Source organism: Canis lupus, chromosome 14 (assembly GCF_003254725.2).
Source record: "Canis lupus dingo isolate Sandy chromosome 14, ASM325472v2, whole genome shotgun sequence".
Taxonomy (NCBI): domain Eukaryota; kingdom Metazoa; phylum Chordata; class Mammalia; order Carnivora; family Canidae; genus Canis; species Canis lupus.
In genome coordinates this window covers 17956467-17969999 of record NC_064256.1, presented here as the reverse complement: position 1 = coordinate 17969999, position 13533 = coordinate 17956467, and the positions used below count along the sequence as shown (strand labels likewise).

General features: G+C 38.8%; 1 protein-coding gene across 2 annotated transcripts in view; it reads left to right on the top strand.

The window, feature by feature from the left end:
* Nucleotides 1-13533, top strand: part of CDK6 (cyclin dependent kinase 6) — a 241585-nt gene that overhangs the window by 211028 nt on the left and 17024 nt on the right. For both annotated transcript variants that reach the window (XM_035698480.2, XM_025471371.3), the window contains exon 5: nt 8666-8716. In XM_035698480.2, the coding sequence (XP_035554373.1) occupies nt 8666-8716 (51 nt within the window). The remainder of the gene's footprint in view (nt 1-8665; nt 8717-13533) is intronic.

Here is a 13533-nt window from a genome sequence, read left to right as displayed (position 1 = left end):
TTAGAAGAAAGACCCAAGGGAACTTGTTCTCTCTCCACCACGTGAATATGCAGCAAACAAGTGGCCGTCTGCAAACCAGGGAGAGAATCCTCACCAAACATTGACCCTGTCAGCACCTTCATCCAGGACATCCAGCCTGCTGAACTATGGGAAATAAATTTCCATTGCATAAGCCACCCAACCCATGGTATTTTGTTATGGCAGCCTGAGCCATAACTGAGACAAGAAAAGATAGCTCTGCAACAACAGAAAGGCGACTCTTTAATTGAATAAGTATTTAAGAGCAATAATTATTTCTGACAAATGATAGATAATACTTGTTGAAGTGGTTAGAAATATTTTTTTTTATCTGACTGACCACTTAGGCTTCTTGAGTCATCTGTAAAATTGACTAAGTCAGTAAGTATATTAATTTGTAAGTTTTGTAATGTTTCAGAAGTCTCAAGTGGTTTGTTGAGGTCCCATTTAATTTTAATTCTCAATTTTGAATTGAAAATTGGTGGGGTTTTCCTCTGCCTCTCTCGTGCTTGCTTGCTCTCTCTCTCAAGGAAGTTACTCATACTTAGTCCAGTAAAATATGAGCCCTCTGTGGAGAAATAAATTATTCACATCTGGTAACAAGGAAAAATTAATTCAGCTATTTATTTGTAAGGAAATGACCAGACTCAGAGTCCCCTGCTGTGGACAGAGGGCAGCACGCTCTCTAAGCTGTATTCATCTGCTCTGTCCTGTCAGCGGCACCTCCCTTCCCTGGTAGGAGATGCTTTTTCCTCTGGGTCTCTGGCTCATTCAACAGAACTACATCTCAGATTCTTCTTTTTACCTGTGTCCTTGTATTGTATTCCTTGGGCTTTAATTTTATTTTTCTCCCATGCTCTTTCCCACCAGCGCCCCTTCCTTTCTGGGCTGGTTTCCTACAAGAGCCTCTAATCCCCCCACACCCCCTCTAATCCCTCACTCTCCGTTGTATTTGCTGCACTTCTTCTCAACCTTTCTCTTTCTTTGTCTTCCAAGAAGCCCATCCATGACCTGCATACCTGGGTAAAGTAAAGCAGGTCAGGGCAAAGTTCCTATTATCCTGCATGCCTCTTGCTGCTTCTCTGATGGTTTGGGTGAGATTTTAGATGTAGGAGACTTCATTGTCAACCAGCCCCTGTTTTTAAAGACCCACTATTTGCAGGATGATGTCTTCTAGTGCCACAGATTCGTTACAGCATAAACAGATACAATAATAGAAATCAAATCGGTCTGGGCTCTAAATGGACATACATCTGTTCACATATACATATCTGCACAAACACACATGCTTGCACTTGAATTATCCAGAGTGAAACCAAGGACACAAGTTTTGAGGTGGGAGGGACCGAGGTTGATGGGAAGAAGGGAGAGAAAGCCTTCTCAGTGGGAGGAACAGTAACCATTCCTGTTTATTAAATGAGTGCCAGTCATGAACAAAGCAGGGGTAAATTATGTGCCCTGGATACTAAAGCAAGTAAGGTTTGGCCCTGGCTTCAGAGAGTTTTCAGTTTGGTTGGGCAGACCAACAAGTAACTGAGTAATAGAAGTAGGTTAGCATAAGATGGGGGAATGCAGAGATGAGGTAAACAGATTCCATATATGCGGCACTACATAGCAAGTAACAGCGTTGGGGTTTTTTCCTTCTGAATGACACTCCATTGTATGGCTATATGACATTCTTTTATCCCACTGTCAGTTCATGGACATTTGGGATGTTTCCACTTCTTGGCTATTATGAATAATACTGCTGTGTGCATTCATGTACAAGTGTTTGTGTACACATACATTGCAGGTATTGTTGGGTATATACCTAGGCAGGCCTAACTATCTTTTGCATGTTTTTCATTTTTAGATTTCAGAGTGTTGTTTTATACATTATTTTTTGTTATAAAGGAATATGTTTAAAATTAAGTCAGTCATCTTCCAGTTTTCTCCCCATACTTCCGTCTCCATACCTTTCTCATTCAGCCTGGCTTTACCAATAATGCAAACTTAAAACCATGCTGTTTCTCCCAAGTTGTATTCAGTCTTTTACCAAATTCAGATCACCTTCCCTTTTATGTCTTTATGCCCTTTCCCATTTGCTTGTCCCCCTGGTTTAGGTCCTTGTCATCTCATTCATGCACTGACCTCCCCGTTGGCCTCCCTAACTGTCCCCGTCCCCTCTGAATGACTCAGTAAACCTTTGCTATATTAATCTTTCTAAAACACTGCTTCTGTTTGCTCCTCATTAGGAGTCAGACCAGCTTAACCACTTAGTGAGCAGTTTCCTTGGTTAAGTTTCTTTATTTTTCATCTATAAAATGCAGTTAATCAGACCCACCTCCCAACATTCGAGTGAAGATTAAATTATTATCTTGAGCTTTTATCTCCCACCAGTAAAATGAAATAAACTTCTTTATTTCAAGATCCTACATTTGTATCTCTTGTCTCCCACAGAGGCAAGGATCATTATGGTAGTATGTAATATGTATATTTACTTATAACTACTGTAAATTTACATTTTAATGTATTTTATATTTATATTAAAATGTGTAATATAATTTAAATATATGTATATTATATGTTAAGACCATATATTACATAATATTTACATTTAATATATATTTGGGGAAAAGGCTTATCTCCCAGCACCTATGCAGCCATGTGTGCTTAGTGGATGATCACTCAGTGTTTATGAAGCAAATCACTTAATTGATTTTCTGCTTAATCTGGTTATTTGAATAGGTGGAAATTGTATAGTGATAAGGTAACATTTTTAACTTAACAGATAACAGCTCTCTCTAGAACTGAACATGGGAGCAAGCATAAAATAGTAAGCAATATTTTTCAAAAGGTCACGTATGAACATGGACAATTCCTCTGTTCATCAAGAAAGATGGCAGTGAAAGTGTAACGGCAGGTCAAATGCAGGTTGCAGAGGTGTTCTATAGGGTGATCCATGACTTCCTCATCTTTTTAGTACAATGAAAGTATTGTAACTAAACAAAACCTTTCATCTTCCCTTATGCATGAATCATTTCCTTTCTATAACAGACATATCAGCATACACGTCTCATCTGCTAGAAAACATACTCTACTTCTAAATGTTTTCCACTGTTTATTGAGGTTATGAATGATATTTATATATTCTTTTAGTGTGTTTAAAAAGGCATGTAATCTGAAACTTGGTACCCTTTGTAATTTGACCCGAGAAAATTCACTTCATGCTTAAAAGACGTGGTGAGTGTTGCTAAAACTATGTACAGAGGAAGAAATGATATTGCCGATCCAAAATTAATCAAAGCTTATTGGAAATGTTGACATTCATTCTTTTCCTGATGATAAATGTGTAAGAGTTCTAACAGGTGTAGGGAATAGTGACCCGAGAAGAAGAACTATTAGCCATTAATATGATTTGGGCATCTACCATGTGGTGACAAGTATCCCCTTCCTTTCTTGTTCACTGCATGAAATATTTTATCATTTGTGTACAATAATGGCCACGAACAACAGAGGTATCTACCATGTATGAGTATGAGAAAGTATGTATGTGTTTAGTTGCCACTTAGTGTAGCTCTACTATAAACTGGACGTTTTACAGATAAAGCAAATAAGATTTAGAGAGACTAAGTGACTTTCCTAAGGTCATTCAGAAAGAAATAAGCCAGGTAGGGAGTCACCCAGAACAGTTCATATGCCCCTTCCCCAGTCAAAAAATATCCAGAAAAAATCAACATGTTGGACAGGGTTTGTGTGCATTAAGGCTGAAACTCTCACAAATTCAAAAAAGCTTTGGGAAAAATCCTTGCTAATGAAAACCCCAAGAACCATACTTAATTTGGCATGAGAGTGCCCACAGTCATTTTAGAAGAAAATTGACTTTGCTACGGTTTGAAATGAATGCAATTTGTTGTTTTATTTACAATAATCTCCTGTTAGTTAAAAAATGCTTATATGTATAAATTAAAATTTATTGTTTGCAGAAAGTTATCTTATCAGCATTAACTATTATCAAGTATAATAGTGAAGGACGATATTTGAAGAAAATACTTGGAAATAACCTAAATTTCTCTTCCGTAAAAACATAGCAATGTTCAGTTTCAGATATTTTCCCCCTAGATATTATTTGTCAAATAAATTGGATTCAAAGGGTAGAATGGCATAGTCTTCCAGTAGGGTCCTCTGTAGTTAATGTGGTAATTTAAATAGAAAAGAGGTTGGGGCCATGAGAAACTGAGAGAGAGGTTAATGCAAATGGGTGTAATAGTCTCAAGAAGCAAGCATGGAGAAAATCTTCTGAGGAAGAAGGAAGGTCATAGGCTAGGTAAAGAGAAAAGAAAAGTATAAAATTAGGAATGGATCCATGAAATGTAGATTCAGCAAAGGCCTTTAGTAGATAATGTTTGTACACCATTTACCCAAACACTTGGTTTAAACTACTGAAAAGTCATCTGAAGTAATTAATTATAGTTTTTGATAGAGTAAACTGCATAAAAGTTACTCACCTTAAGTAATGACCCATATAATAAAGGAACTTTTTAGTATATCAATCCAGTAAAACAATTGCAGTTTTTATGTGGGGATGTTCTTGCTGGTTAACCCCCCAAAAAATGCGTATATAAAGAAGAAATGTTTTGAAAAATATAAAACTAGGCTTCAGATGTACTGCTTTCAGTAGAATATCTCTTTTGTTAATTTTACTTTTAAGTAATTAGTTTTAAAAAATTAGTAAGTATGTCACCTGGAAGGCTTTGAAGATAGCTTAGTGGATCCCCTCCCTGCAATAACTCAAAAAAATGCATGCCTTTTTAATTTTTATGAACCTCTAAAATATAAAAATATAAAACCTTTGTAATATATATTCCCTTTTTGTCTTCAGTCTTTACGACAGGCCCATATAAATACACCCTAGGATTTCCAGGAGAGGTAGATGTTTAGGTAATAGGAAGAAACGGAGTTCGGAGTTATTTTGGACTTCCTCACATTGTAGCTGTCTGGCCATCTCTAGCCCAGTCTCAGTGTCTCAGTCTTTCTGGGTATTCTCCCCCATGTTGGTCCTTCCACCCTTTACTTCCTTCCAGCTCAGCCTTGTGTCATGGTTATAAAGAAGCAGCCAAGTTTGACTCATGTATGTGTGTGTTTTAGCTGAATCATTGCTACAATTATAAAATTATTCAAGCCAATAGAATTAAACTCTCCCTCACCACCAAACCAAAGAATGTAGCCAAAAATGTCCATAATTGTCCGCCTAAAATATGGCATAAATTATATGAATTAAAGGATATTTAACTCAGCTCATCTGAGGGAGGAAGAAATATTCAGAACAGCCTCAGTGAAAATACAATCCTCAGTACATGATGCACACAGGTCAGAGACCTGACAGCCAAGACTTTTGACCATGGAGCCTTATTCATAGACAGATTGTATCATATAACTGAACAATTTTATTCTTACATTTCTGTATTATATCATAGCACCCCAAAAATTCATCATGATGAAAACTTTCATCTTGCCTCTAAATCCACTGTAACTCTCCATGCTTCTAATGAACGTAGCATCTTCTATCACAAAACCAGCTCCTACAAACTTGAGAATGGTCAGCACAAAACTGAATGGATGGTCCTAAGAATTTGTTCACATTCATGACCTGCCTTTTGGTCAACTAGGAGTATCATTTGCAATTAGGCCTGTTACCCCCTTTCATGTGATTCATTTCCATTATCTTGTAACTGATTATGTTTTTACATCACAGAGATCTATTTCATAGGAGTTCATTGCATGCAGTCAGGACTTAGTGGTTCTATATAATTTATGCCAATCCATATCTGTCATAAAGCCAAATTAATAGACCTCATAGTCACATGCCAGGTCTTCTTATGGGCAAATGTCATTCTGACATTCTATACACTGAATTGTTGCTTCCAAGTTGCTAGTATTCCCCATAGCAGGTCACAGAGAAGTGGTTATGAATCAGACCTTTCTGCTTCTTAAACTCATTAAAGCAGGCCAATTTACTGGGCTAATTCTAAGTCAAGGATGTAAGGGTCATTTCATTCTGTGAGCCAAGTCCCGCCAATAGAGGTAAGACTAGGTTCTGGCAGTATGGTAGACTGCATGATTTAAAAGCCCTCTGCTACAACATGCAGCAAACATAAGATAAAATATCCAAGCCCTTGCTTAAATGCACTGTGGAACTAGCAAAAAAAAAAAAAAGTTACAATATTGCCAAGGGAGAAAAACAAAAAGGTAGCTGAAAACCAAACCAGTGAGGGGTGTGAGCTGCTGCTGCAGCTGAGCCTCCTCAGGCCCTGGTATCAGTGTCTACCTCAGGAGAGAGAGATGGTCTCCTGCTTTTGCCTGGGAACAACATCCACTCAAGTCAATCCGCTTTATCTGTTTCCCAGTGGCCATGGCCAGTTGATTTTAAACTGCTCCATGATCCTCAGATAATTTCACTGTGGATACCAGTCTTCTTCATGAAGGGTGAGGGGCTTGGCATATTTACAAAGCTGCTTAACCAGCTCATCAGATTAAACATGATCCCTCTGTTCCCTCTGTGCTTGCTGACCTGACATGCCCATCACTCGAGCCATCTGAGATACCTGCTAAACAAAGATGGGTGATTTGCGTCTGTCCAAACCTCAGAATGCTTAATATACTTCGTTATATAATTTCATGCTTTTAACATTAAGGAAAAATGAGTTTGAAAAGAAAGAGCACTGTTTTCTGTGCAACCCAAGTTCTGTACTTTGGAAAGGAAAAAAAAAAATGGTGTATCAATTAAGATGTGACCAAAACAGTTATAAAAAATTGCACTGGGGGAGGAGTGTAAAAATCTAGAAGGGCCTAACACTGTATATCAACAATACTGGAATTAAAATTTAAAACTTCATGGGGGATCCCTGGGTGGCTCAGTGGTTTGGCGCCTGCCTTCGGCCCAGGACATGATCCTGGAGCCCCGGGATCGAATTCCGCATCAGGCTCCCTGCATGGACCCGCTTTTTCCTCTGCCTGTGTCTCTGCCTCTCTCTCTCTTTCTCTGTGTCTCACATGAATAAATAAAAAATCTTTTAAAAATAAAAATAAAATAAAATAAAAAATGATAAAACTTCATTAAGGGACACCTAGCTGGTTCAGTCAGTAGAGTGTACGACTCTTGATCTGGTTCAAGCCCCATGTTGGATATAAAGATTCCTTAAAAATAAAATCTTTAAACAAAAACAATTAAAAAAATGTAGAAGAGCCATCAGACAATAAGTTTATGAAAAGAATAGAGAACTTCAGTCAGTCTGGTGAATTGCTTTGTTCTTTGTTAAAGCAGGGCAAGAATTTAAAGACACCTTGGACATATGCAAAGCAGTCTTAAGTACAGAATCCCATAGGCACCTGCTTGTGAAAACACGGGTTCTCTATAAAGGGCTCTTCACACTGTCTCTGTGCCATTTCACCCTAGAGGCTCAGCTGTAGGGACCATCTATGAATGTAGAGAACATTAGTAACCAAAAAAAAAAAAAGTATTACAATTTAGTAATGAAGCAGATAGGCTTTGGAGCAAGACAGACCTTGTTTGAATTTTAAGTCTGCATTTTGTTATTTGTCCTTAAGTAAGTCATGAAACATCTCCAATCCTATTTGCTCATGAGAAAATAGTAATAATAATACTACCTTGCACCTGAAATTTTTGTGAGAATTAAATGAGATAATGTTTGGGGAGCACATGGCATTATGTCACATTCAACATTAGGGTTCTAGAAATAATAGCTGTTAGGATTCCATTTTTGGCTTTTCTAAAATAGATGCATAATATTTATAACTGATATATAACATTATAAAAATATCCCTGGTAATAGGCTATAAATATTTTCTAAGGCACATTATTGTTGAAAAATATGGTTGCCAGTCATTGATTAAGGGGTTAGGAAACATACACATGTGTGCCATAGGAATATATTAAATATTTATTGACCGAGCACCTGTTCAGGTAAATCACTATGACAAAAATCAGGAGCAAACTGGAGAAGTTCTTGCCCTTGAGGAGTATTGATCCACTTGGGAAAATGCCAACAATGTCACCAAGTGAGCTCATTTAATTGCCAGTTAAATGCTCAGTGTAGACACTGAGAGGCTGTGTGTTCATAATCAACTCGGAAGCCCATAATGATGGCTAATATTGTAAGAAGGGAAAGTGATAAAATCAGAAAAATAGATCCAGAGGTATACCACAGCAGCATCAGGACCCATGGGAAGACGGAGAGCCCACAGGAAGTCCTGTGATAGCAGAGAGATGAGGGAGAGGTGCTCAGAGAAGAATCTGACCAAGAACAGTTTCAAAGAAGCCCACGCACCCCTCAGTTCAGACAAGGGCAGTGATGGATTCCACCCTATCACAAAGTTAGGTAGAACTTTGAAACTAGGGCCTGTATATGCAGTGAGCGTGAATAGGATACCCAGAATGATGATAGGACACGAGAGCCAGGTACCAGCAGATACCTAGGAGGGATCCTTCCCGTGAAGTCAAATGCAAGGAAAATTTTCATTGACCAGAGGAAAGATGTCTCACCCTTCAAGAATGTTTTGCTTCCTGTAAACAATGGTAATGACCAATATGATTGAAATGTAACCTGAGAATATTCCCTGTTTAATATGTATCTTTTTATTCTTGTAGGCCTCTTTTTCGTGGAAGTTCAGATGTCGATCAACTTGGAAAAATCTTGGAGTAAGTAGTAATTGTAATTTCACGTTGGCATTCATAGCATTAAAACATTTGCAGTGCCTTTCCTCTGACATTCATATAAAATGTTTATTTCTTGTCTTTCCTCCCCCAAGCTGCTGCCTCAGTGTTATTATTATCTGTATGGTGAGTGGGGCCATGGCAGACCTGCTGTTTTATGCAGAGCCCATCATGGCGTGTGGCGTAACCAGTCTGCTCTGGAAGCTTGTGTGTTGCTCATGTGGCTTTTTCCGCTGATCCTCCTTCTCCACTTGGCTGAGCTCCAGTTCTGTAATTCAGATGTGTTGTCTGCTTGGGGCCATTTCATATGCATCCACCATCAGAGGTGGGGCGTTTGGTTGCCTGGTAACCCATCCTTGCCCACTGGGCTTCCTGTTCCCATTGACTATCCCCATTGAGTCATCTAGATTGGTTTCGCATTGTTTTGTTTTCGATGGTATGCTACACTACTCATTTTTCTTTGGAGCACTAGAAGTAAGAAATGAGAATCCTAGCTTCTCATTGTATGTCTGTTGCTACATAACTTTGCAATCTTGAGAAAGTCCTTTAAAACGCCCGTAAAGTACTTACACGGTGCCTGAATGCTTTAAGAATGGCAGCTATGATTATAATTCATCATTAATCACTTAACCTTTTTGTTCCTTAACTTCTCCTGAGTCATGAAGCTTTAGACGTAAATTGTAAGATCTCCTTTCTTGCGCTCAAATTCTTTGGTTCTAATTGTCTGTCACTTATCTTGTTGATAATTTGCAGAGTTACATTCATACCTACATGTTTGTGCCTGTGGGCATATATATGCTTTCATGTTTCTAGAATGTTGAGACGGGGCTTTTCCTCTCACAGAGCATAAAGAATGGCATCCTCTTGGGATACATGATGCATTTGCCAAGCCCCATCAGAATTGGAGTGAAGTAAGAAAAAAGTGAGAGTTCTAGAACCAAAAAATAGCCCTCATCATTGGTCTGTAACATTTTATAAAAATCCCAGTGATTTTTATGTTATTTTCAGTCCGTCAAACTGGTGAAAACTACCCCTAAAGAAAATAATTAATATATTGATACTATCTACTCAAGCATGACTACTGAAGACGGTTGGAATAAACCCGGAACCTGAATTTGTTCTTTTAGTGACTGGAAAGCTGTCTACTAAACTTGTTAGTACCACCATGGAATAAGAACCCCATGGCTTCAAGGCCTGAAAAATATTTGCTGGTTTTATTGTGTGGGGCCTTCCCTGGTCCAGGGCAGCTGCTGAGACTGCCACTCTTCCTCCTCTTCTTCCTCCTCCCCCTCCTCCCCCTTCTCCAGAAGATGGACAGATTCAGGACAAAACTCCTGTTTTCTTGCTCCTAGGTGTCAGCTTCTTTGCTCATACAATGATGAACCCCCATCTGTTCTTCCCCGTTACTGTTGAATATAATCTGTGTGCAGTGAAAACCTTGTTGAAGCAGTAACTGGGACAGTCAGACATACCAGTGACTATGTTAGAAGGAATAGTGATCTTGGCTGAAGACAGCTTGCCAGCCCTTGAAACCCATCACCACCTTTTCCCTGTTGATGTCACCTGGGCACTCTGTCCACCCAGGATCTGCAAACTTGTTAACGTTGTTAGTGCCTCTCAGTATCTGAAGCCGGTGAGATGGACCCAAAAGAACCTCTGGCAAACATGTTTGACTTGCTTCCAAGGGAAAACCAGTTGCACTTTTGGCAAAGGCCTGATATCCCAGGTTGCCAGCACAAAAGAAGCCCTAAAGTTCTATATGTTTTATGCCTTGAGAATTTTTATGCCTTTAGAATTCACTTCTTGGTTTCTGGCGTTGTTACACTGAAATTATGTTCTGTTTACTTTGCATTTGTTACTTTGGCACAAAGAAAAGGGCCAATGCTGCACCCTAGTGTCATTTCTGAAGTACTTGAAAAATGATTTCTGTCCCTACTGCCATTTATAGATTTTGTGCCATCAGTCTATTTTGTACCATCAGTCTATTTTGTGCCATCAGTCTTTACAAGTGTCAACTTTTAAGGCTTATATTCAGCTGTCCAAATACTGAAACTTGATGTAAGCACTTTTTAATGGACCTATCAGAGTTTCACAAGACTCATATATGGGCCATAAAAGTTCATACTGGATATTAAAGTGAAATTTGGGGGGGGGGGTTGGGGGGGGGTTTAGGAAAGCCATATTCACATTCTCTTATGGGGAGAAATGTTTCTGTATTTAGAAAGATTTATACTTTCAAAGAACAGCAAGTACTTTGAAAGTGAAACTGAATGCATTTAGCTCGTGACATTTTAGAGCATTTTTCAAAACAGAGTCATAGTTAAATGGAAACAAAATATTGGATTTGGAATAAAGGAGAGCTGGGTTCACTCTCACTCTGTGGCTGAACTCATTGTGTGACTTTGGCAGTTGATTTCACTCCTCATCCCTTCTTTCTACGCCTATAAAAAAGGAAATAACAACTGACCTACACATCTCATGAGATCATTATGGAATCAGAGGAGGTGATAGATTTTAAAATACTTTTGAAAGTTATTTATATAGGTAGCTACTTACACATATATGTATAATTATACACCACACATACATATACACACAGATACTCTTTTTTGCTTTTTTGCTACCCATATCACCAGATTTATTTCAATATAAATATATTCAAAGAAAGATTTTTTTAAAGATTTGAAATTATTACTAAGTGTTTTTATAATTGATTTCTAGATGACTAGCGATGATATGCAAAAAAATGATATAAAAGTGGCTAAGAAGCTAAAAATGAAGGAAATTATTAAAGTTCTTTCATAAGCATTCTCTTTTTCTTCTTCTGCCTATCCCATTCTTTCCAAGCATACACATTTATGTCTTTTAATAATTAATAGTGGTATTTTTTTTCTTTTTATTCTTATTCTAGATCTCACTTTATTAAGCAAATTTGTATATTGCCCAAGTTGTCATTTCCTCTCACTTGTTCTGGTAAATATGCCCATGAATCTGCCTTTCTTTGCCTCAACAACATGGCTCTCCTAACACGTCCAACAGATGTAGGATTTCAGTGTCTTTCCCCAGACACCCATTGACAGGCGCAATTATGATCCAGGTGTCTGTTCTTCCCAGGGGAAGTGTGGGACCTGGGCTCTGTTGAGGGAAGCGAAGGGGGAACAAAGCCTTACAGAGAACCTGTGACATTCCTCACCACATCTTCTGACACCTGGAAATCCATTCATGAGAACACATTTTCTCAACCTTTGTCCCAATGAGTGCAGGCCAAGGAGAAGACCCTAATGCAGGCTGGCACCATTTCTAACTGTAATTGAAATATTTGGGGGGGATCCCTGGGTGGCTCAGCAGTTTCGCACCTGCCTTCAGCCCAGGGCATGGACCCTGCTTCTCCCTCTGCCTGTGTCTCTGCCTCTGCCTCTCTCTCTCTTTCTCTCTCTCTCTCTGTCTCTGTCTCTCATGAATAAAAAATTAAAGTCTTTAAAAAAAGAATTTTGGTCAGGGGCCACCTGGCTGGCTCAGTTGGTAGAACATATGACTTGTTCTCAGGGTTGTAAGTTTGAGCCCCACATTGGGTGTAGGATGACTTCAAAATAAAATCTTAAAAAGAAAAAAAAGTCTAGTCAATTTAAATAGCCATTATATTCTGTCCACTAAATTATAACATTTTAGTTTGGAGTTAATCAGAGTCTATAAGTGAGATACAAGTTCTTGCATCCTCTGATTTCCCCTGTTCAAACCTATTTACTATCTATACATAAACTTTTTTTTAAGATTTTATTTATTTATGCATGAGAGACACAGAGAGAGGCAGAGACATAGGCAGAGGGAGAAGAAAGCTCCCTGTGAGGAGCCCAGTATGGGACTCAATCCCAGGATCCAGGATTGTGACCTGAGCTGAAGGCAGATGCTCAACCACTGAGCCACCCAGGCATCCCTCTATAAACTTTAAATAGTATTTCCATAGTGTAGGGACACCTGGGTGATTTGGTCCATTGAGCAGTCCACTCTTGGTTTCCAATAGGTCATGATCTCAGGGTCATGGGCTTGCCCCCTGCCCCCTACCATCAGGCTCCATCCTGAGTACAGAGTCTGCTTATCTCTCCTCCAACCCCAACCTCTGTGCAAGTGAGCCCTAGAAGAAGAAAGAAGAAGAAAGAAGAAAGAAGAAGAAGAAGAAGAAGAAGAAGAAGAAGAAGAAGAAGAAGAAGAAGAAAGAAAGAAAGAAAGAAAGAAAGAAAGAAAGAAAGAAAGAAAGAAAGAAAAGAAAAGAAGAAGGAGGAGGAGGGGAGAGGGAGGGAAGGAAGGAAGGAAGGAAGGAAGGAAGGAAGGAAGGAAGGAAGGAAAGAAAGAAAGAAAGAAGAAAGAAAGAAAGAAAGAAAGAAAGAAAGGAAGGAAGAAGGAAGGAAGGAAGGAAGATGAAAGAAAGAAAGAAAGAAAGAAAGAAAGAAAGAAAGAAAGAAAGAAAGAAAGAAGAAAAGAAAGAAAGAAAAGAAAGAAAGAAAGAGGGATCCCGGGTGGCGCAGCGGTTTGGCGCCTGCCTTTGGCCCAGGGCGCGATCCTGGAGACCCGGGATCGAATCCCACATCGGGCTCCCGGTGCATGGAGCCTGCTTCTCCCTCTGCCTGTGTGTGTCTCTGCCTCTCTCTCTCTCACTGTGTGCCTATCATAAATAAATTTAAAAAAATTTTAAAAAAATAAAAAAAAATAAAAAAAAGAAAGAAAGAAAGAAGAAAAGAAAGAAAAGAAAAGAAAATCTTTTTTTTTAATTTCCAGAGTGTCTAAGTTGTGGAAAGCCACTGACC